At 37.9% G+C, this 23403-nt stretch overlaps 1 protein-coding gene across 1 annotated transcript in view; it reads left to right on the plus strand.

The window, feature by feature from the left end:
- The window catches only part of LOC142350413 (uncharacterized), a 51462-nt gene that overhangs the window by 14911 nt on the left and 13148 nt on the right, over positions 1 to 23403 (plus strand). The window contains exon 2 of the mRNA XM_075402260.1: positions 3624 to 3741. Within this exon, the coding sequence (XP_075258375.1) occupies positions 3624 to 3741 (118 nt within the window). The remainder of the gene's footprint in view (positions 1 to 3623; positions 3742 to 23403) is intronic.

A 23403-nucleotide genomic window follows, 5' to 3' on the forward strand; every position in this document is an offset into this window, starting at 1 on the left:
TAATACTCTTAATACGCTTGGTAAGGAAAATTTAAGTAAGTTTATCAGGTCAAGAGATAATGCTAGATTTTTAATTGAAATTTTGGCCAGTTATAAATAATGGTTATAGAATATTTAGAGTGTAATTATAAATGTGGAACTCCTGTTACTTTAACTTTTCATTTGAAAACAGATCATATGTATAAAATTAATGAGTGTGCATGTGGGAATGAATCATTGAGTGGAATTTGTATCAGTGGAGCCGGTTCACATAAAAAAAACAGTTCTAGTTCCTGCTCTAAGTCTACTTCTATTTCCAATTCTAGTTCAGTTTCCAATTATAATTTTATTTCCAATTCTAGTTCTATTTTCAACTCTAGTTCTGCTTCCTGAGTCTTTCGACTCTTGATCTAGCTCTAGCCCTAGCTCTAGTTCTATTTCTAATTCTAATTTTAGTTCTAGATCTAATTGTAGTTCTAATTCTAGTTCTAGTTCTATCCCTAGTTCTATCTGCAGTTCTAGCTCTAAACCTATCCCCAAATATAGTTTTACTAGTAACGAAATCGAATTTGATATAATAAATGAAATTTGTAATAAATGTAAGGTTATAAAACAAATAACATGTTTTGATAAAAAGAAATCAATATGTAAAGATTGTAATTCAATTAAGGTTAAGTGTGAATATTGTTCTTCTATTATTAGCTTTAGTGGGTTAAAGGGTCATATAAAAAGATTTCATAAAGATATAGTTTTACCTATTGTGTTTATTCTGTTGATCAGGGAACCTGCTTCGCAGATGGAAGAAAATCTATCAATGAATTTGTTAAGTCTAAATTCATAGAGGATAAGTCTAATTCCGCTTTAGCTTCGATCCATAACTCTAATTCAACTGTCGAATCTAATTCAATTCTAGCTTCAAAAGGTAAGGGTAACTTCTTCGAAGATAGCCCCAATGAACCCAAGAATTATAAAGATTATCTTATATTTTCCAAATTATTAGCCAAAGGTATTTATACAGATAAATTATTAGAAAAATAGATTAGCCTGAGCTATTAGCCAAATCTATTTCTTAGATAAAAAATTTAGCAGGGCATAGATAATATTTAAAACAGAAGTATAGTTATAGATAAATTTTTTAACCAGAAGTATAGATATAGATAAATATTTAGCTAAGGTATAGATATAGATAAATATTGAGCTAAGGTATAGTTATAGATAAATATTTAAAAGAGAAGTATAGATATAGATACATATTTAGCTAAGGTATTGATATAGATCAATAAATTAACCAGAAGCATAGATATAGATAAATATTTAGCTAGGGTATAGATATAGATAATGAATCAGCTAAGGTATAGATATGGAGAAATATTTTAACCAGAAGTATAGATATAGATAAACATTTAGCTAAGGTATAGATATAGATAAATATTCAGCTAAGGCATAGATATACAGGAACTCAAACTATGACTCAAATTTTAATTACCAACACTATTTGCGAAGCACTTTCACTGATCAGTGAAGCAGTTTGCCAATTATGCACAAAAAATTAACTGAAAGAAATTTGCGTGAATTGCTTAAAAAATCTTTAGTTTTTTTCTCCCCGAATCTGGAAAAAATTAAGGGAAAGTTTCCGAGTTTATCATTTTATCATCAACAGCTGTGACTATTGCACTGAGGTCCTAGAACTTCTATTTGAGAAGGAAGAAAAGACGAAATTCATTACCAAATTGCATAAGATTCTTTTCAATTGGTTGTGATTCAATCTGTTGTTGGTTCAGAATAATTGACAAAATTTTTGCATGGAAATAGTCAGTTGGTCTTGCTGGCTTTAGCGAAGGCTAAGCCTAAGCCTAGGTTGATACTGGAGTTACTGAATCCAATAGAGAGACCTGCTAATGTTAAAGTTAGAAAAATTTTTATTATTGCTATTATTTTTGCAACCCTGCAAAAACCGCCCGTCTGACAACCGCTCATTGTGGCAGGTTCAAACTTTACAGCAACATAGCCATATTTTAGGGCTACAATTTGTAATTAGAACTTCCAATTTCGGTTTACAAATTGAGTTACTAACAAAATTCGAGCAAAAAAGTTTTATTCCGTAGAGGGATATTAATATAAGAGGATAGTAGTAATCAGTAGTAAGGATATCAATATTATTGCATTAGTAGTAAGGATATCAATATTAATGTATCAGTAGAAAGGTTATCAAAATTAATGTAAAATATATCTCAATAACAATCTTTTTTATCAATTATGAAAACCGTAATTCTGTCATGCACCTAGATTGTAGCTGACTATCCTTCTTGAGCTCTGCTAGGAACATTGTTAGAAATATTCTTCCTAGCTAGTACAGTTCTGCTTTTGTTTGTTTGTTTGTTTGTTTGTCTCGTCAGTTATATATTTGTTCATCAAATGATGAGAACTGTTTAAAATTTTTGCTTGTTTTTGTAGTGAAGTGAGAGCCATGTTGAATAGCCAAAAAGTGTCGTGGAGAAAAAAAGGAGGTCCACTCATGGAGATTTAGTCTAGAAATTTCTTTATGAAGTAACCTGATACGCGTTACTATTAAAATGTAATATAGATTTTGTTACGCGTTACTTTTATAATGTAATATAGATTTTGTTACGCGTTACTATTATAATGTAATATAGATTTTGTTACGCGTTACTATTATAATGTAATATAGATTTTGTTACGCGTTACTATTATAATGTAATATAGATTTTGTTACGCGTTACTATTATAATGTAATATAGATTTTGTTACGCGTTACTATTATAATTTAATATAGATTTTGTTTCGCGTTATTGACCAGCCAATCAGATTGAAATTTAGTTACTGAGCGCAAGGAAATCAATGCATTTTGTTACAAGCTACTGGTTGTTACGCCACCTATGCAGCTCTTACTCCATGCTTTATTTTTGTTACGAGCTACTGCATTTTGAAAACCCTATGTGCTTGTTACAAGCCTCTGCAATCCAAGCATAGTTCACTCATTACTAGTGGATTGCACTAAGTGGGACAAGAAATGATAGATTTTGAAGGGATATAGAGTAGTAGAAAAAACAGGGGTTCCATTTACCAGAACAATTTGTCTCATTTCCCCGAATTCGGCTAGCATGAGGGGGATGAGACAAATTGGGCTGGTGGCTGGAACCCCTGTTTTTTTCACTACTTGTTTTGCATCAACCCACACTCAATTTTTTGAGTTGTTTCATAACTTGGGTTCCAAACCTCGGCTGTGATGTCTCAACGAAACTTTAGCTCCTTTTCAAGTCATTTTACTAGTTTGTAGCGACCTTTTCTTTGTTTTCTCATATTTAGTCATTTTCAGCTTCAAAATATTAAAATTGATTGTGTGAAGTCTGAGACGAGCCAGTGTTTTCCAAAAAACACAAGTTGCAAGCGCTTCAAATAACAATTTCTGGAGCTTCTTCTCATAAAATTAGGTTATAAAACAAGTTGTTTAATTAGTTCCTAATAAGCTCTGGAATTGTTTGAACAGAGTGGCCTACTTTTTGTGCTGAACAATTTCACAAAAATTTTTAGTTATTTTTATAAAATCTTTCTGTGTTCCGTTTTAAATTGGTTTTCTGACAATTAAAGACAAGCTGTGTGACCCTAATTCTCAATTGTTTTAGAGTTTGACTGCTGTGCTAGTTCCATCTGTGACAATCATAGGATTGGAGAACTTTGCTATTATTTTTCTGATTCGGCTCAAGTGTATAGCTTCCACGATGCCAGGCGCTTCTGCCAAGGGTAAGCAGTTTCAAATTTCAAGGTTCTTTGCAATCCCCCTCCCCCCCCCCCAGCTAAGAGGAGTTGTAGAGTTGTACCTCTTCAAATATCACCAAAAAAACTCTAAGTTTCCAAAGACCTGCATCATTGGCGCCCAAAAGCAAGTAAGAATTCCGAGTAGACAGTATTTTGAAGAAAGATGGACCACAATGAAAACACCAAAAAAGAAATAACATTTACTTTCCGGGATTGATTTTGATAACATTGCGAAGGTATAGCTAAATCAACCTGATAAAAGAAATAATTCCCTGACGCTTCTTTTAATAGTAGGGTCAAGTACGTAACATAGAAGGTTACAATAAAAAACAGAATATCATAAGCAAATAGATAATTTTTCACAAGTATTTATAGTCGCTATCAGTATGAAAATGTACAGTACCGTCTAGAAAAAGATAAACTGGTAATGGTTAATTTACACCTTAAGTATGAACAAGTTATTTCTTTTGCCGTATATGGCAAGTATGAGTGCAGTTTTTTTATTTTATAACCAAGTTCCTTTATATTTTATCTCCCCCCACACCCTCATTTTCCTCCCCCAACCTACACTTTCGTCCTCCAAAACCCTTTCATTTCATGATTTTCATTCCCCCAACCTATTTTCGTTGAAGCTTTTTATATGTTGATTTTATTGAAGAAGTCAGAAGTGGTTGACGTTCAATTTCAATATTATTTATAGTAAGGGATTTCCCGTTTTTGACCATAACTTGTGTGCCAATGGCGCGAATTATGATGTATTTATAGAGCTTGATTTGCTACCATAGTTGCGACTTTCAGAAATACAAATATTAATGAAAAGTTGTCTTGGTATGCAAGACTTAGGCCGAAGAGCATAAACATTTCTGGCGTATCCTAGGGTCAAAAAAGGACCTTTGAAACTTGCTCGACGCAGACTGGGGAATTTTTGATTTTATAGGGGGAACTTAGACATTTGTCACTTAGCACATTTTAAACTCTGGTTTTGATAACTTCACACTTTTTAATCAAAAACATCACAACCACAAATGATCCAACTGATTTTTAATCTGGCCCTAGAAGTGAAGACTGAGATGAGAGTTCTCCTGAAAAGGATGCTTGCGTGGGATGCCTAGTCACGACAGATGGGCTGGTCTTGCTTGCGGATTTGAATGTCTTCAGTTCAAAGGCTGGATTTTAATAGGCGACTAGTTATCGTTGGATCAATATAGTATCTTTCCGCATTAGTTTTGAAAGGAGTAGGTCCTCCTCTAGGTGAGATTTAAAGCACCACCAACACACACATTAACTTAGGATTAGTTGCAAGGCCTGGTATGCCCTTGCTACCTGATTAGTGGAAAAGTTTGACTCTATGCAACTTCTGAGTAGCATCATGTCTGTATCAAACATCACTTAGTGATAGCGACAAGCATAAACATAGCAATCAAACATTAAACAGAAGCATTAGCTAAGCACAGTAAGCAACAGCCTCATTTAAATAATAGGTTTAACATAACAAAAACTAGAATAGGGCTGTTACAAGGAAACATAGTGCAGTAACAGTGCAGTATAAACTTTGCAAAATAAGAAAAGTCTTCTAACACAATCAACATGCCAAACAAGTCCAAAGCATCATCAACAGCAAAGAACAGCCTCAAGCAACAACTTCAGCTGAAAGTGATAGAGTGGAACGCAGTAAAAGACCTCTTCGAAGAACAAAGCAATAGTAACGAAGGTCTAAGCATACTACGTGAAACTTTGGAACTTTTGAGGTCTCAAAAAGAGCAGTTGGACAGAAGTTGCAGTGAACTCATGAAACTACAGCTAACAAGTGAAGAGTTGACAACACTTGCTAATGAATCTGCTGAAAGAAACATAACCATGCTGAAATGCAAACAGAGAGCAAAAGCACACAGAACGGATGCAAGTGACACTGAATCTGCTTTCAACACATCAGCAGCGCCTTCCCCTAATCTACTGAGAAAACAGTACCTTTTACGCAATAGAGCAATGAAACAAATGAAACATCAGTTGGCAAGCCGCAACAATCAGGAAACAAACAAAGCTGACTCGTCCGACTCAGAAGACCCTGATAATTCTCAACCCGTTTTTAACATTGAAGAGAGAGGAAGAAACAGAGAATTTCTCACAGGGGCCTTGAGAATAGATGAGGGCTGGCAAATTCAATTCGATCGAGAGAAGAGAACCATGTTCGAGGACAGAACCAACATGAGAGTGAGGATAGAGCTGGGCATTTGCAACAACCACTTTCCTTTCACATCAATAGCCAAGCTGGTCCTACCATGAGCCATAGGTACACACCACAAAATCAACAACCACTGAACAGTTGTACCGGGCATGAAGTACACTATAACAACGGCTCTAACAACAACCTATACAATGGCTTCCCGAGTTTCCCGAGTTCTCCACCAGACTGGATGCAACACCAGGCACTGATGATACAGAACACAATGAGTTTGCCCAAGATATCAATTGATAATTTCACAGGTGATCCTTTGAAATGGCACCAGTGGTTCAGCTTCTTCAAAGCGACCATTCACAACAACAGTGGCCTCTCAGACGCTCAAAAATGACATACCTCTAAAACTCTGTAACACATAAGGCAAGAGATTCCATAAGTGGATACTCATACAATGGGGACTACTACCATGAAGCTATCGCTGAACTGACCAGAACGTTTGGCAAACCACAGCATATTGTCGCTGCATACCTAGATCAATTGGAGAAGTGGCCGAAACCCAGACTGGACGAACCAAACACTCTTGTGAGCTTTTCATCCTTCTTGAGGAGACTGGTACAAACATTCAGGCTTCACAACTTTGAAGCTGACCTCAAGTCTTCAGCCGTCCTGAGAATGGCCAGAGACAAACTGAACGCTACCATGATAATCAGATGGAATCAACACACAAGAAGCCAAGCCTTGCTGCAACCTAACCTTACCCACTTTGCTGATTGGATTGACTCCTACGCAGAGGCGTGTGAGGACATCTCCCCACAACGGAACCAGAGAACCAGAGTGAACAGTTCTTCTAGAAGGGGGCCACCAGATGTGTCATGTCAACTCTGCTCACAAAACCACAACCTTGGTCGATGTCCCGAATACTTGGAAAAAACAGTGTATGACCGACAGTGTTGTGTGAGAAGGTTCAATCTCTGCCCTAACTGTCTAAGAGGTCATGAAAAGGGTCTCTGTCAATCAAAAACAAGGTGCCTTGTGGACAGATGCAATGGCTTCCATCACTCAACACTCCATAGGACAGATGCAAGGCAGATGCAACAATATGCACAACCAAATGGGAACTGGAACCAAAACTCACAAAATAACTTCAGACCCCAAACCAACCAAAACCAGTCAAACTATGGACGTAACTTTAACAATGAAAACCAAAGGCAGCAGACGAGTTCAAATTACAACCAACAGAGTGGAACTCAAAACAGACATGGTGGATCTAACAGCAGTACTTCACACAGGGGCAACTGGAACAAAAATGGTTTTCACCCTCAGCCGATGAACACGCAGAACGACAACAACAACAGACAGCAGAGTAGCAATCAACGCACTGTGGCTCAGCAGCAGGCAACTACTCCGCAACAAAACTACACCTGCAGCAACCAGCGGGAGACTTCTTGGATCAGACCGCAGTTTCAGTTGCAGGCAATACCAGTAAAACTTTTCAACAGAGATCTTTGCATTGAAACCTATGCATTGCTGGACAGTGGCAGTGACAATACTCAAATAACACAGAAGGTTGCTGATGCACTTCAAGTTCAACAACCAAAAGACATAACCCTACCACTAGCTTCACTTCTTGGTGAACACTCAGTCAAAACAGCAGATGTCATGATCGGCATAGGAGCTTTGTACAGCAGTTGTCCTGTGATCAGAATCCCTGTGTACGCAACAGCAATGGACGAGTTTCGCATGCCAAGAGTTCAAATTGAAATGTTGAATGAGATCTGCAGAGACCATTCTCACCTCCAGAGCATAAGACTTCCAACAATCAGGGACAACCGGATCGGAATACTGATTGGAGCAGACGCATTCACAGCAACAGTTCCCAGACAGTTCACAACGGGACCCACTGGTACACCATACGGAGTCAACACTCTGCTTGGCTGGACACTGACAGGGCCCATTCCTCAGAGGTACACACAGAAGAGGGTCGGACAGTCAAACAGCACAAACATAACACTTTTCAATCATATCAAGAGACGGCAAGACGATCCAGATGAAGATCTTCTCCAGCTCTTCTGGACAATTGAAGGAGTGAACTTCAATCAGTGTTCTTCAAAGGGACAGTCTTCAGATGACAAGGAGGCGGTTTCCATCCTCAATGATACCATAAGGCACATTGGTGACAGATACCAGATTGGACTTCCATGGAAGAAAGACATCACACTACCTAACAACTACTTCATGGCCAAAGTTCAGTGGCACGCTCTGCAGCAGAGGTTGGAGAGGGACACAAACTTGAGAGACCGCTATGAGGAAACAATCAAAGAAGATTTGGATAAAAACTACATCACAACTGCAGACCCCAGTTGCAGACACTCTGTCTGGTACCTTCCCCATCACCCAGTGATCAACAAACAGAAACCAGACAAAATCCAAAGAGTCACAAACGCTGCTTGCAAATATAAGGGACTCTCACTCAATGATGCATTGCTGACAGGGCCGGATCTACTCTGCAACCTGCATGGCCTTCTTCTCCGCTTCAGACAGTACTCAGTGGCAATCACAGCGGACATCGAGGCAATGCTCATGCAGATTGGCATCCAACCAAAAGACCAAGACTATCTCCGTTTTCTCTGGACAGAGGATGGCAATGAAAAGATCTTCAAATACAATCGACTCATTTTTGGAGCCACATGCTCACCTTCTTGTGCGATATTTGTTCTGCAGAAGTGTGCAAATGACCACAAACAAGAACATCCAGAGGCCTACACATCAATCATGCAGCAGTTCTACATGGATGATTTCATGCAGACCTACCCTTCTGAAGAGGAGGCCCGCAGAAGTGCAGAGGAGATCAAAACTGTTTTACATACAGGAGGATTCAATCTGACGAAGTTCTTGAGCAACAGACCAGCCGCATTAGAAAACCTACTGGAAGAAGAAAAGGCGGAAATGAAAGCCCAAAAAATCCTTGGTCAGACGTGAAACCCCAAAACTGACAAGTTGATGTTTGCAAAACCGAAGTTTCTCTACACAGGACAACAGATGACCCGAAGAAAGGTTCTTTCAATGGCAGCTTCTCTGTTCGATCCAATCGGACTGATATCACCCTTTGCCATCAGAATTAGATGCAGCCTCCAAAGAATCATTAAAGAGGGAAGAAACTGGGATCAACCTGTGTCAGAATGCTACCAACAGGAAATACAGGAGTGGATGGATGAGTTCGACAACATGACTCCAATTGAAATTCCCAGATGCTTGATTCCCAGCACCAATGGAACCCATCAACTTCACACGTTCACTGATGCCTCAATGAGTGCAATTGCTGCCATAGTTTATGTGAGGACAACGAACGCCGATGGATCTTCCACATCCCGATATGTGATCAGTAAAACAAAAGTGGCACCGATCAAGCAGTTGAGCATTCCAAAACTGGAGTTGGAAGCTGCAACACTTGGAGCAGAGCTAGCTGGGTTCTGTGAGAGCGAGATGACAACTACAATAAGTTCAAAACACTTTGGACAGACAGCACCGCTACACTTGGTTGGATCCAATCCAAGCAAAGACAGAAAATGTACATTGCCAACAGATTAACCAAAATTCACGAGAATTCCAACCAAGAGAATTGGAGACACATCCCTGGAAAGATGAATCCCGCTGACCATGGAACACGAGGCCTCACCCCATCAGACATACCAAAGCTGTGGCTCCAACCACCGGACTTTCTGAGCAAACCTCAAGACTCTTGGAATTTTGCCGAGGACAGTGATCCCCACATATGCGCCACACAAGCGACACAACTTCAGACGCCGGTCATTGAGGTTGACAAATTTTCAACATGGAGTCGACTGCTCAACTCTACTAGAATGGTGTTCCAGGCAATAAGACGCTTCAGGGCAAAAATTCGAACTAGAAGATAAAACGAATCACCTGAGACATCCAACACTAACACTTTTGCATCAGATGAGAACAGGGCAAGGAACTACCTCATCAAAATGTCCCAAAACGAGTTGTTCTCAGGAACAATTTCTGCACTGTTGAAGGGAGGCAATCTTGAGAAAGGAGACAAGCTGATGCCCTTCACACCCTTTCTAGATGAAGACGGACTCTTGAGGGTAGGAGGAAGACTCAACAAGGCACTTCTAACCTACAATGCAAAACATCCGCTTCTTCTCCATAGCAGGAGCAAAATTGCAAGACTGTTGATTGAAAAGGCGCACCATGACTGTGGCCATCAGGGTGTGGAACATGTGAAGGCTCACCTGCAACAGACTTTCTTGATGATTGGATTGAGAAAAGTGCTGCGAAGTCTGGGGAAATACTGTTTCATTTGCAGACGATGGAGGGCAGACAATGTGAGACCCAAGATGGCCGATCTTCCTGAATTCAGATTTCCAGATGCAAACAAGCAGTACCCTTTCGTCAACACAGGAATGGACATGTTTGGAACTTTCTACATTGAGGACAAGAGAGAGGGCACCCAGATGCACTACGTCTGCTTGTTCACATGCCTGGTCACCAGAGCTGTCCACCTAGAAGTATGCCATGACCTCTCAACTGATTGTCTTCTCATGACAATCCGCAGATTTGTCTCACGACGTGGATACCCTGACCTCATTGTGAGTGACAATGGCAAAAACTTCATTGGAGCCAACCAAGCAATGAAGTTAAAGTTCCAGAGAAGCTACAAGCCAGACAATGAGTACATCAGACTGCAATTGGCTCAGCAGAACATTCAGTGGACTTTCAACCCTCCATTGGCACCACACTTCGGAGGAGTCTGGGAGAGGCTGATACAGACTGCGAAGAGGAGTCTACTAATAGTGCTGGGCAGTCGGAAACTAACACTCTCAGTTTTCCAGACAGTTGTGGCAGAGGCCGAGGCAATTTGGAACTCCAGGCCATTAACTCCTGTGGGCTGCAGCATCTCAGATGAGGGACCACTTACTCCGAATCACTTCCTCCTTCGCCGACCTCGCATGTGTTTGAAACCTCTTGTGAACAGCAACCAGTGGTTCTCCACTAAGGACTTCAAGTTGACGCAGACACTACTTGATCACTACTGGAGCAGGTTGCTGAAGGAATATGTTCCTGAGCTCAACAAGAGAACGAAGTGGCAAAGATCACATGATGAGCTGGATGAAGGTGACATTGTGTGGGTGCTCAAGGAGTTCACACCCAGAGGCATCTGGCCTCTTGGGAAGATTGTGAAAGCACACAGAGGTTCAGACGGGATAGCCAGGAGTTTTGACATCCAGACGGCTACAGGAATGGTACAAAGACCAGCAGTAACCCTAAGCCGTGTGTTCCCACAATCGTCAGGTGCGCCGGAGGGTCACTGAAACAAGTTCATCGAAACACACACACACACTCACACACACACACACAAAACTCAATGTCGGAATGAAAACTTTTTGCTTTATTGTGTTTACATTTTCATATCAAATGCTTGCTTTTGTTGCCGGGAGTGTAAAGGAACCAAGTTCCTTTATATTTTATCTCCCCCCACACCCTCATTTTCCTCCCCCCACCTACACTTTCGTCCTCCAAAACCCTTTCATTTCATGATTTTCATTCTCCCAACCTATTTTCGTTGAAGTTTTTTATATGTTGATTTTATTGAAGAAGTCAGAAGTGGTTGACGTTCACTTTCAATATTATTTATAGTAAGGGATTTCCCGTCTTTGACCATAACTTGTGTGCCAATGGCGCGAATTATGATGTATTTATAGAGCTTGATTTGCTACCATAGTTGCGACTTTCAGAAATACAAATATTAATGAAAAGTTGTCTTGGTATGCAAGACTTAGGCCGAAGAGCATAAACAATGAACAAGTTATTTCTTTTGCCGTATATGGCAAGTATTAGTGCAGTTTTTTGCACTTAACACATTGTTCTCCTAACCTGAGAACAAGTCATTGGTATATACCGGGAAGATAATCGAGTTGCTTTATGGTCACTGATGGTGGTAAGGTCAAATTAATGGCTTTAAGTACTGGCTCAAATTTATAATTTAAGTGCACTGATAATCTTGTGGTATGAACATATTTGAAGCAGTGATTCGGTTCAATACAGTAGCCATTATTCAAAAAAATTACTTCACTAATCGAAGTTTAAAACTAAATTCTATGTTCTGATCTTCGCGATATATCACATCCTCGTTCCTTTTTTAAACAAATTTGTAGGGATATCCAATCATTTCTGGTTGTTTTTATTTCCACTTGAAGTTATCGAGGCCCCTGAAGCCTGTTTTCTTTCAGTTACTGACGTTTCTTCAGTTAGGTTGGGTGTTGCCAAGTCTATATTGTCCCTACTGCTCTCAGATTGCGAGTCAATAGGTTGCTGATCGGCAGATTCAGTCCTGATGTCATCAGGTTCCAGCCCTGCAATTTGTTTGTCACTAACACGCACCGTCTTGTTTGAGTTCTAGGAAGAATGAAGTGTTCTTTTTTGCGTATACTGAGGGTGACTGGAACTGTTGTTGATCTGCTCATTGGTTTGAAGAGGACAGGTTCACAGAATTCAAAGTCAGTGACAGCTGGAAACCTCACTTTCCGTCCTAGCAGTAGTTCCACAGGAGATTTGCCTCGCATCTTGAAGGTATTCCGCTCTGTCAACAAAGCCCGATGTAGGAAAGCCCCAAGTGACATATTCAGATTTGGACTCCAGACTTGAATAGCCCGTTTCACTATTTGCACCGCTCGCTCGGCAATTTGCTCTTGGATGATCCCCAGTTCTGATTCACACCACTGTTTTAGTTCAGCAATTACAAACTCGAGACAATTGTCTTATACTGACGTTTTTGGTATACAAAATCGTGCAGAGATATTACTCATGTACAGCTTCATGAGTAATATCTTATGAAGATCCCAGGTCTACTACACATGATATTACCTTGGTCCCTAACGTTACCCCATTTCATAAGGAATTAATCCCAAATTTCTGCTTCTGGTCATTTATTTACTATTTTCCTCAGATTAGGCCTGTTTTCCTGGCATTCCTAACATTTACTAACATACCGAAGAACGTCTTGACTGATGCCAGTCCAGACGTTCTTCGGTATGTTTTCATTCCGACATGTTGTTCCAATGACATGTTGTTTGCCTGGGTGGGTCTCAAGATAATTGACCACAACCGCATGTCTTAGTTTGGGTGGAAAGAAAGTCAAAGCTCATTGAAAGATGGCTTCGTTGTGGATAGTTAAGGCGTCTTTCCGTTGTTTGAAACCTCTACTTCTGAGCACTATTGCCAATTGCCGATTTTTTTCTTTCGATGACATTTTGGAAAAGTCGAATCGATTCGGCTTCAGTTCTGATGTCTGACTGGGTCAACAAATCTGATTGAAGAAAATAGATATTGTCTAGAGCGAAGCAGACGCTATTATTGTCATCGTCGTCATCAAAATCTGGTCTGCTCAAAGCATCAGCGTGGGGAATTTCCTCTCTGGGTGTATGTTTCAATTTGAAGTCAATTACCATCAGCACTTTTGCCCGTCTCGTGATTCTTGCTGATGCTGTTTTAGGAATTTTTCTTCTGGCGTAAAGAGACATTTGAGAGGTTTGTTGTCAGTTTTTAGAGTGAACATCCTTCCGAGCAGGAGTTGTTTCAATCTTGTGACCACCAGGTCGATTGCAAGTGCAGATATTGCACTCGTTCGTCATTGGGTAATTTTGTGACAACTTCCTTGGGACATTGATTACAGGAGGTCTTTCCTCTTAGAGAACTCCGTATTTTGCTTTCTCTGAAGCGCCTGTTGTAACGGCTGCTTCCTTCTCAAGATGTACGGCTGAACCAGTGGATTAGCACATAAATCATTTATATTGTTTTAACGTTTTAGTTATTAACGTTCTATTGTTCTTTTCCCCAATCTGAAGTCGTATTTTCAGATTTCGTTAAGGATAATTTTTTTGTTATAAAACCTGGTACCATTTGTCCATAAACAATTCGCTGAGCCGACAAAAGATTCTAGTTTTTTTTCATAATTGACTGCGGTTCTGCGTTTCTGAACATAATTAGGATCGGGTGCTATTCCTTTTTTTGAAACTGAGTAGCCAAGAAAACTAACAGTTGTGACCGGTTTGGAGTTAGATCACTTTTGATTGATAGTGAAATTGTTCTCAGGTAGTCGATTTTCGACTGCAAGCATTCGTTTCTTGTATTGCTCTTTTGTTGTTCCATATAGCGGTGCATCATCTTGACAGATGACTACAACCTTGATTTCTTCGAGAGTTCACTCGATGCAATTGAGGAATATGGTTGAAGAAACCTTAACGAGGAAGACTGAACAACTTTTGCGATGTGTTGCTTGTAAATATTTCTTTTGCATCTTCGTCAGATTCGAATTAATATTATGCGTCTCATTAGTCAATTTTTCTAAAGTAAGAGGCCCCAAGGAGATTGTAGAATAGGGTCTACATGTCTGCGATTGGATAATCCTTGTCAATAAATTTACCTTTAGTGTGAACTTTCAGATCCACACATCTTCTTAGAGCTCCACTTTTCTTCGGCTGCCAAACTAATGGCGATACATTTATGACTCCACCAGGTTGCACTGGCTCCAAAATGCCCTGTCGTACCATTGCCTTAAGTCTCTCTTTGGCCCTGTCCTGTAAAGGTAGAAGTATCTTTCTAGCCTTGCGGAACATCGGTTGTGATCTGGGAATGAGTTTCACATGCGCTTTGTATCTTTGACTGCAGGTTGTGACAAATCAGAAACTGTGTTGATGCCTTCTTGGGGTAAAATGGCTCTAATAATTGATCCTAATTCTTTGTCGATTGCACAACGGCAAGCTGTTGTTGCACATACTTATTTCCGTTCTACTCAACGTCATATAATAGTGATCCCAAAAGCGTCAGTTGATGACCATCATAGGCCGCAAGACGTCTGATTTTCCTATTTAAATGAGGTTAACAAAACTCAGTCCTGATGAAATATGACATCGCAGTACTATCAGCACCGGTATCAACTTGCGTTTTTGTTTTATGGTCTTTTACTGTATTGTAATCTCATTTCGCGGACATTTTAAACACGTTTTCCCTTGTATAGTACATTGCCATCTTCATTTCGGAAGATCTTTGACCGGAAAACTCACCCTTATCCTCGCAAAAGTTGTTGTGCTGGTCCGCCTGACTTGACCTAGTCTGGGTTTTACTTCTGCACATTTTTGCAAAGTGCCCTACTTTTTCACAGGTGGTACCTTTTCTGTTCACAGCCGCACAGAGCTTGATGCTGTACGGCTTACCTCCAAATCTATTACCCAAGTTACCATTGCCTTTACTACCAGTGAACTTTTCACACGATTTTCTGAAGCTCTTTTTGAAATTGTATCCTACTCTTTCCTTCTTTATAACAGGCTTACTACCTGTTGAAGAACTCGCAAAAGCCATTGTTGACTTCTTTACTGTAGATTTTCTGTCATTTCAGAACGAGTCATTGTTGGTTTAGTTTGTATACCATCTAACTGTATTGATTTGGCTCAAAGTTTCACAATTTTGTCACAACAGCGTGCTTTTTTGCTTAAGCGCGCTAGAAGTTCACCGTCGGTTTCTCCAACGCCTCGGACAACGTACAAAAATTTAGCCCTTAATGTTGTTATAACTCTCAGTTTTGCAATTATCAAACTTCTGAATTACTGCTCTGATCTTTTCGAAAGGAGTTTCTATTCGTTTACTAAGGCTCATAAGGCTCCTAAGTTTCAGAGGTTCGTCTTGTCTGCTGCATATACCAAGAAAAAGATTCGTTACCTGTAGGTTCAAAAACGTACAGTCGGTGTTGAGTTTGTCTTTTTCTTCTTTGCTCGACATTGCGCCGAAAAGGACATAAACCAAGCAGTACAGGATTCAACATTCTCCAGATCCAAAGTTTGTCGGTCGGTCGTTGGTCTGCACACCATTGTCGTGGTTTCGAGCACGAGTAAAAATTTTATTTTTTTAATGATTGAATTTAATTTGGCATTAGAGTCTAAAAATGCACAGTTATATATAGTCGTATTAGAATTTATAGAACGGACTAGATATAGATAAACTGATAATAGTTAATTTACATCTTAAGTTGAAAGGTTTTCCCCCTGCCGTATATGGCAAGTATTAGTGCAGTTTTTTGCACCTAACACATTGTTCTCCTAACCTAAGGACATGTTATTGGTATCTACAGGTATTATGATCTTGTTGGTTTATGGTCATCACATAGTGGGAAGGTCGTATTAACCGCTCAAATTTGTGGTTTTTTGGCATGGATAAACTTGTGGTATGAACAATTTTTGAAGCAGCGATTCGGTTCAATTTCGTAGTCATTATTCAATAAAAATTGCTTCACCAACATCAGATAACAAAGGTTTTGTTTAGATCAGAACTTTAGCTTAAATTCTAGGTTCTGATCTTTGCGATATATCACATACATTTTTTTGGATCCTTATTACCAATAATTTGTTGAAATGTTTTCAGTTTTCTTAATGAATCCTCCTTTCCCCAAAAATGTAAAAAAAACTGTTTGCTCAGAAACTACTCTACAAGATCTGTAGTTTTCTTTCCAATATTTTAAAATGTCAAATTTTGATAGGGCAAAAGCAGCTAATTTCAATTTTGCTGTACCTCTGAGGTAGTAGTAAAAGTGCAGATAATGTAAATAACGGAAAACAAAAAGCATTTGATATTTGAATAATCAAGTTTAAAGAGAAAAGAAACTCAGTATATTCAAGGCGTTGAGAAAAGAACGGAATGTTTTCAAGAAGTTGAGAAGTCTGTTCCTGGAATATTGCTCAGATCATTGTTTTCAGCAAGCAACCGAATATTTGAATATCACAACCGGCTCTATATAATTGTCTGCCCAGTTCAAGCTCGTAAACTCCTACGAAAATTGTTTCTTGTTAGACCTCTTTAGCGTTTTTCATGAAACTCTCTTACAATTTATGGTTATAGGTTACACCTTGCTATGTCAAAAACATCACGAGCTCATGAGGGGGCCTAAAATTTATAGACTCATTGGCTCATAAGCTGGGAGAAGCGAAGCAGAATAGATTCGATTTTCTTGTCAATTTCTTTCTTTCAATTTTCCATAAATTTTGCTCTCCAGACAGCACAAACCTCAAAACAGTAGGCACGTTTCATCAAATATGTTTCTTAATAATGCTGAAATACAGAACCCTGAAACTATGATCGAGTAACATGTCATGATCCAAGAAACCTTGTGTTATTTTGTCAACTTTCTAAACCTGTCAAATTGTATTATAAGGTTTCTTGATTTTATGTTGGGAAATTATTGGCTCTACCGTGAAATGTACAAAAAAGGGGAAAAAATTGCCGAGTTAAGCAGTTATTTCTACATTTTTCACGCTCTTTTTATTAGAACATCTAATGCTTATTGCATACATTCTTGGAATCATTGGTAATAAAATACATGACACATATGCAAAAAGTTTTGATATACATACATACCATTCATAGGGAGATATGACAAAATGTATTGAGATCCCGTAGTGTTTCTAGTAAACGATTGTAACTAAACATTTTCAGGAAACTAAACTTTTTCATAACATAAGCTTCCGGTTGAGCTCAGAGAATTCAATTGAAAAAAAAAACATTTACCACTTCATCTGGTAAAGATAGTGGAGTTTGTAAGCTCGGGTCGAGATGTCAGCGGCTCGAAATTAAAAATTGAGATGAAGACAATGAATAACAAAACTCACCACTGTTTTCGCGGCGATTCTCACAAAATATCACTAGGTGCACCACATTCATTACTAAAGAGATGTATGTGTACGCTTATGGTTCGATTTTTCTCACCGAATTTCGCCATCAAATCTTGCATTTGTTCTCTGTAAGGCCTCAACGCGGAATTCTATTTGTGCTCTTAAAAAGCAGTTGCTCACTTCAATATAATTAATTCTTCGAAAGAATAATCTTCCTTTTTTTCAATTTTTGTGTGAATAATGCGGTCAAACGTTATGATAACTTTTTGCTCTCAACCACTATAATGTGTTTTCCTCAAAAAACTATTTCCAAACGATATTCCAAATTTATTGATAATTTTTCCTTCATTCGCTGGTAATTGTAACCAAAAAACAAACTATGCTGAAAAGTAAACATACGAAAAAAATTTACGCTTATAAAAGGTGCATAGCGACTTCCTGTATTTCAAAGTTTCAGCTCCTGGATTGAACCACTGTAGCAGTAGAAATACTGGATGTACTACTCCAACCAATCAGAGACTGAGAAGACGCTATTCTCTTACATAAAGCGCATGCTTCACTATCTTTAGTCAGTCTGTTAGTTTAGATACACCATGTGTATACACTTGACTCCGGTGCTATACTGTTTTACCATCGTATTAATAGAAATTTATCGTCTGTGTATTACAGAGTCAGTTAGTCTCAGAGATATAGGAAAGCCTACTTCGCGCGCAGAAATAAGTAGCCCTTGCTCTTTATACCTTAAGGCTGTAAAATGAGCCCACCTTGGGTCTGCTTTAACTGGTGCGACCAATGAGTTAACAAACTCTACCGTAAAAAGAATTCACACAAGACACACTATTCCCTCTTAAGAAAAAAGCTTAGAACTAGTTAATATAACTTTAAAATCTTTTTACAATTAAAATTCAGAAAACGGGGAACACATTCCCTACCAATAGTCAAGAAAATTAATACAAAACAAAAATATTAACAAAATGAGCTGTCACACTGGCCAAACGTCGCAACGTCATCAACATCGGATACGCATTCCAAAGAATTACATTAGCTATTTTTACACAAGAGAACAATTAGTTGTTTTTACACAACTGTTTTCAAACGTCTTATACATGAAATCCTACCTTTTAAAACTAAACAATATCAACACCAAGATGATTTAAACTTACTCCTAAAAAAGCAAAACAAATCATACCATTATTCTGCAGTAGATCAACAGCCCCTCTCTCTTTACCGGACACAGCTTCACAAGTCTCACGGATCGCTTTTATTTCGTATTTAATTGAAATCTATGGAGCGTAACTCACAGGAGGCTCAATCCATTTTCTTGCAACCCTCTGAATAACACTTATATTTCGATCATATATGACACTTTGTTTAATCCACTATCAGACACACTAAATGAATTTCTTAACGGAGGGAGTATGGACAAAATTAAACACTCCGATGGAGCTGGCGCATTCAGTAAATCGTTATTTGAACTTCTAAAATGCTTAGCGTCAACACTAAATACCGCTGCTTTACAATCACAAAAAAACAGGCGTTCAAGAGATCGCTTCTAGACAGGAAATTGAAGGTTTCACTCAACTTATAAAAACATACATAAGCTCTGCAAAAGATGCAAGTTTACCAGAAGCAGAAATTTTAGATTCTTTCACACTTATACCCTAGTAAATACACAGATTTTGGAAAAATTTAGTGAGACACATTTTCTCAACCACAAAACTTATCGCAGAGACACACCCACAGCTAATGTATAAATTACCAGAAGCACTAGACTCTATTTACGACCCAACTTGATTTCAAGAAAATCTTTTAACTGTCACAGAAGTACCATCGGAAATCATACAAAAACTCAAAATTGATCATAACAATATCAAAATTAAAAATCATAATGCCAAAAAGCAATCATTTTTATTCACAAACATCACAGAAAGCACACACAGCTCTTGAAGCATCATTAAATGAAAACATGGATACCATAGTTCATTCACGACCGATGGACTCTAACCTAAAGGAAACCACAGAAACTGATTTTCATTCCACCCTACTAGATGATGGAACACTTTTTCATCTAAACATTAAACATGCTTTCACTATTTGATCTTGAAAACATCGATAAAAACAATAATAATTTAGAGGTAAACAATATTAGCACTAATAAAACAAACATTTACGAAAATTATAGAAATAGACAACCTGTGAATTCAACTGAATTGACACAAAATTCAGATCCGCTGAAGACAAATCTTCCACTACTACCTATTTTAAACATACACCTAAAACGCCTACAAAGGCAGAATTCAGTACTCTTTAATAATGAACCTGTTATCTTAAATACATCAACTCAACCAGCATCAACCAACACTAAAAATGTTCCATCAACTCCCAAACCACTATAAATTTCATTTGACAACTTAATTCACAAATTAATCAACAGAGAACGAACAATCCAACTCAATATTAATTACGAGCAGCGTCTACACAAACACCTTCGCCCGCTGTTAGATGAAATACACAATTGATTTACTCTTATTTAGGAGGTTCAGTACCCCTACAGCAGTCTTTAAGACCGTTTGATGGTACTAACCCCACATATACTACAAAATATTTTCTAAACGGTCTCACAGTGAGCATGGTAATGACAGCAGGACCCGAACAAGTCGACTCACCGTAAAATGAAGCATGGGTTCTAAAAAGAATCGCTTTGATACAGACGGCCCTAATCGACCCGGCACAACGGTGGTATTCACATTTATCAATAGAAATTAAGCAGAACTGGCACGAGTATTGCCGCGAAGTCCAAAAAACTTTGATTACCAACAATTGCAAGCACAAACAGAAATACTGCTAGAAAGCATAACACGTGCCTCAGGAGAACAAAAAAACATTAGCTTTTCGCATTGAACAAATGGCTACAAAAGCATATGTTAATAATGCTCCATATATGAAAAATGCACAGATGAAGGACGCAATTGTCGAAGCACTAGATCCACAATTCGCCTGACTAGCTCTTAAAAAGACTGCTAATCACAAATCAACAGCAACGGAACCACAACTTCCATTAGCAAAATTTGTTGAGAAAATCCACCAAGAAGACATCACCATAACACAGAGATAGACATACAATAAGCGCAAATTCCAATCTTTCATCACCCAAAAATAATGTATCTCTGGACATAGATAATCTCACAGTAATTGATGTACGCACTATGGAACAAGATATGTTAAATGGGATCAACGTAGTACGACATAAGTACTCAAATGGTCCAAATTTTAAAGGCAAACCAATATTGCCTAAATTTTGTGAAAATTGCTTACGATCAGGACACAGTATTTCCACCTGCCTCGAAAAAAGGTACATAAAACTACTCTGAAAACCTAATTTTCAAAAAGAGAGTTTTTATCAATCAATGAAAGGAAAACAAAATCTCAAATAAAAAAGTCACATCAAATAATATGACCGATAAACCACTACCATTCCCCTATCGCTCAAGAAGCAATAGTAGGGAACATCGAAACCCTCATTTTGACCTTCAAAACCATACTATGGAAACAGTAACTTTAAACCACCAAGTAGAACGGGATCAACATACCTAAGGCTACAAATGTTTCAGAAAAAAAGTCAAACTTTAATAATAACAACACTTACTCTAGTAGTTCTAGACCACAATCACATAACTATAATCGACTATAATAACTATAAATCGTTCACACAGAACAAACGTCTAACACAGAACAAATGGATACGCAAAATGCATCAGAGGAACAACTTTTAGAACAACAGTTTACGATTTACTCTTGGAACTCAACAAGGATACACAAGATGAATATATTAACTGTCAAGACGAATGCAATACTCTCACAGAAGAATATTTTCTTTCCACAAAATGTAAAAGTAACATTTTGGTATTACCACCCAAAACCCTTAGACAAAAGAGGCCCGATGAGACTAAAACAATTTTCTCACATCTGGAAATCGACTTTTAACAGACTCAGGAGCCAGACTTAATGTATTAAATAATGATACTTGATGAGATTAAAGAATATCATAAATTCCAGCTGAAAGCATTAACATTTGTTCTCGCAGCAGCAAATAATTCAAAATTACAATCACACGGAACTCTAAAACTCACTCTTTACCCGGACGTAATAGATCATCGATTTCACCAGTACACAAACTTCACGCTAACGTTTCACGTCTCAAATTTTGAATTTGATATCCTAGGAACACCATTTCTAGAAAAATATGTTGAATCTATAAAATGTTTGTCTCATACACTAGAGATCAAACATAATTATGAGACAAAGTTCTTAAAATTCTATGAGTCAGTCACAAAATCACCTCCACACAATTTTCAATTATTTCCCGTTATTGGAGATCACACATTATATTTTTAGTCTTTTGAACATTGAATCTTAGCTTATTCACTCACTGCACATGAATGCAAAAGCAAATGTGCAGATGGAACTATAATTTATAAATCTTATTTCTCATTTATGCCACTACGTAAAAATATTTCGTTTTCTATAATGGATATAAATAAAATAGAATATCAATTCCAATCATTTATCCAAATTTTTATCCAGAATCCTTTAAATCGCCCATTAACACTTGTCAAAGGATTAATTGCATATGCTCAGTTAGATATCTCACTTGCAGACCTACAAACCACAAAATATCGCTTTAATGAACTCACTGATTTCATGGATGCCTATTCCTCAAATTACCTTACGCACGGTACATCAAAAACACTTAAGAAACTCTATTGCTTAAATCTGACCAAACAACAGCATGGCTATGTTCACAGACACAGATAACATTTTTTTCAGAATGCTCAACTTTGAACACACTAAACTGAAAGAAAACACAATTTGAACAAATAGCAAAACTGTTTGTACAACCAACGTATATATTGTCTAAATTTAATGTAGTAAAAATCACAGAAAAATTAAATCTACCTCTAAAGGCAACAACATTTTGTAAAAAACACCGAGGTTCTCGTATACCCTAACAATTACAAGAACAATTAAATCACTTACTCGTCATATTAACCCGTTTTGATACAATTGCATCCATTAACACAAATTCCCTCACTACAGAGAACACATTTTTCAATCTAGTTATAGTACTCAAAACGGGTGAATCACTCATCGGTTAACAAATTTTTGTAATTGCTGGACAAAAATACCGTTGTAAACGATTGTTTTATGGTATCTCTATCGGCACAGCCACTTTCTCATCATATTTGAGTATTACATATAATCACTGATTCGTCAAAAAATATCATCTTGACGAAGCCTTTTTTCAAGAATCTACGGCAGACAAAAAATAACTAATATTAGACAAATGTCACCAAAATCTCAAAACAGTAAAATTCAAAGCTGCTCCAGATAAATTTTTCGTATTCTGAGAATCAGTTAAATTCTTAGGACACCAAATACAAACTTATCAAATACACCCATCAAAAATACACTGATCAAAAATAAATGGCTTCTTAAAACTACAACCACCAAAAAAGAAATCCAATACTATGTTGGATTTTTAACCTATATCTCAAATTATATTTATGATCTCCAAGTCCTCCTGACACCATTCTATCTTCGAGTCAGAGACAGTAAATTTCATATGGACATCGGAATTCCAACAAACTGTTGACAGAGTAAAAAAGGAACTCAACGACGGCACACTTCGTCAGGCAATCCCTAACTCTGAAAAAAGATTTTTATGTTCTTTGTGATGCCTCAAACTTTGGCGTTGGAGCTGCATTTCTCCAAAAAAAAATTAATTTG

This window comes from Convolutriloba macropyga, chromosome 12 (genome assembly GCF_964194025.1).
Source record: "Convolutriloba macropyga chromosome 12, txConMacr16.3, whole genome shotgun sequence".
Classification (NCBI taxonomy): domain Eukaryota; kingdom Metazoa; phylum Xenacoelomorpha; order Acoela; family Convolutidae; genus Convolutriloba; species Convolutriloba macropyga.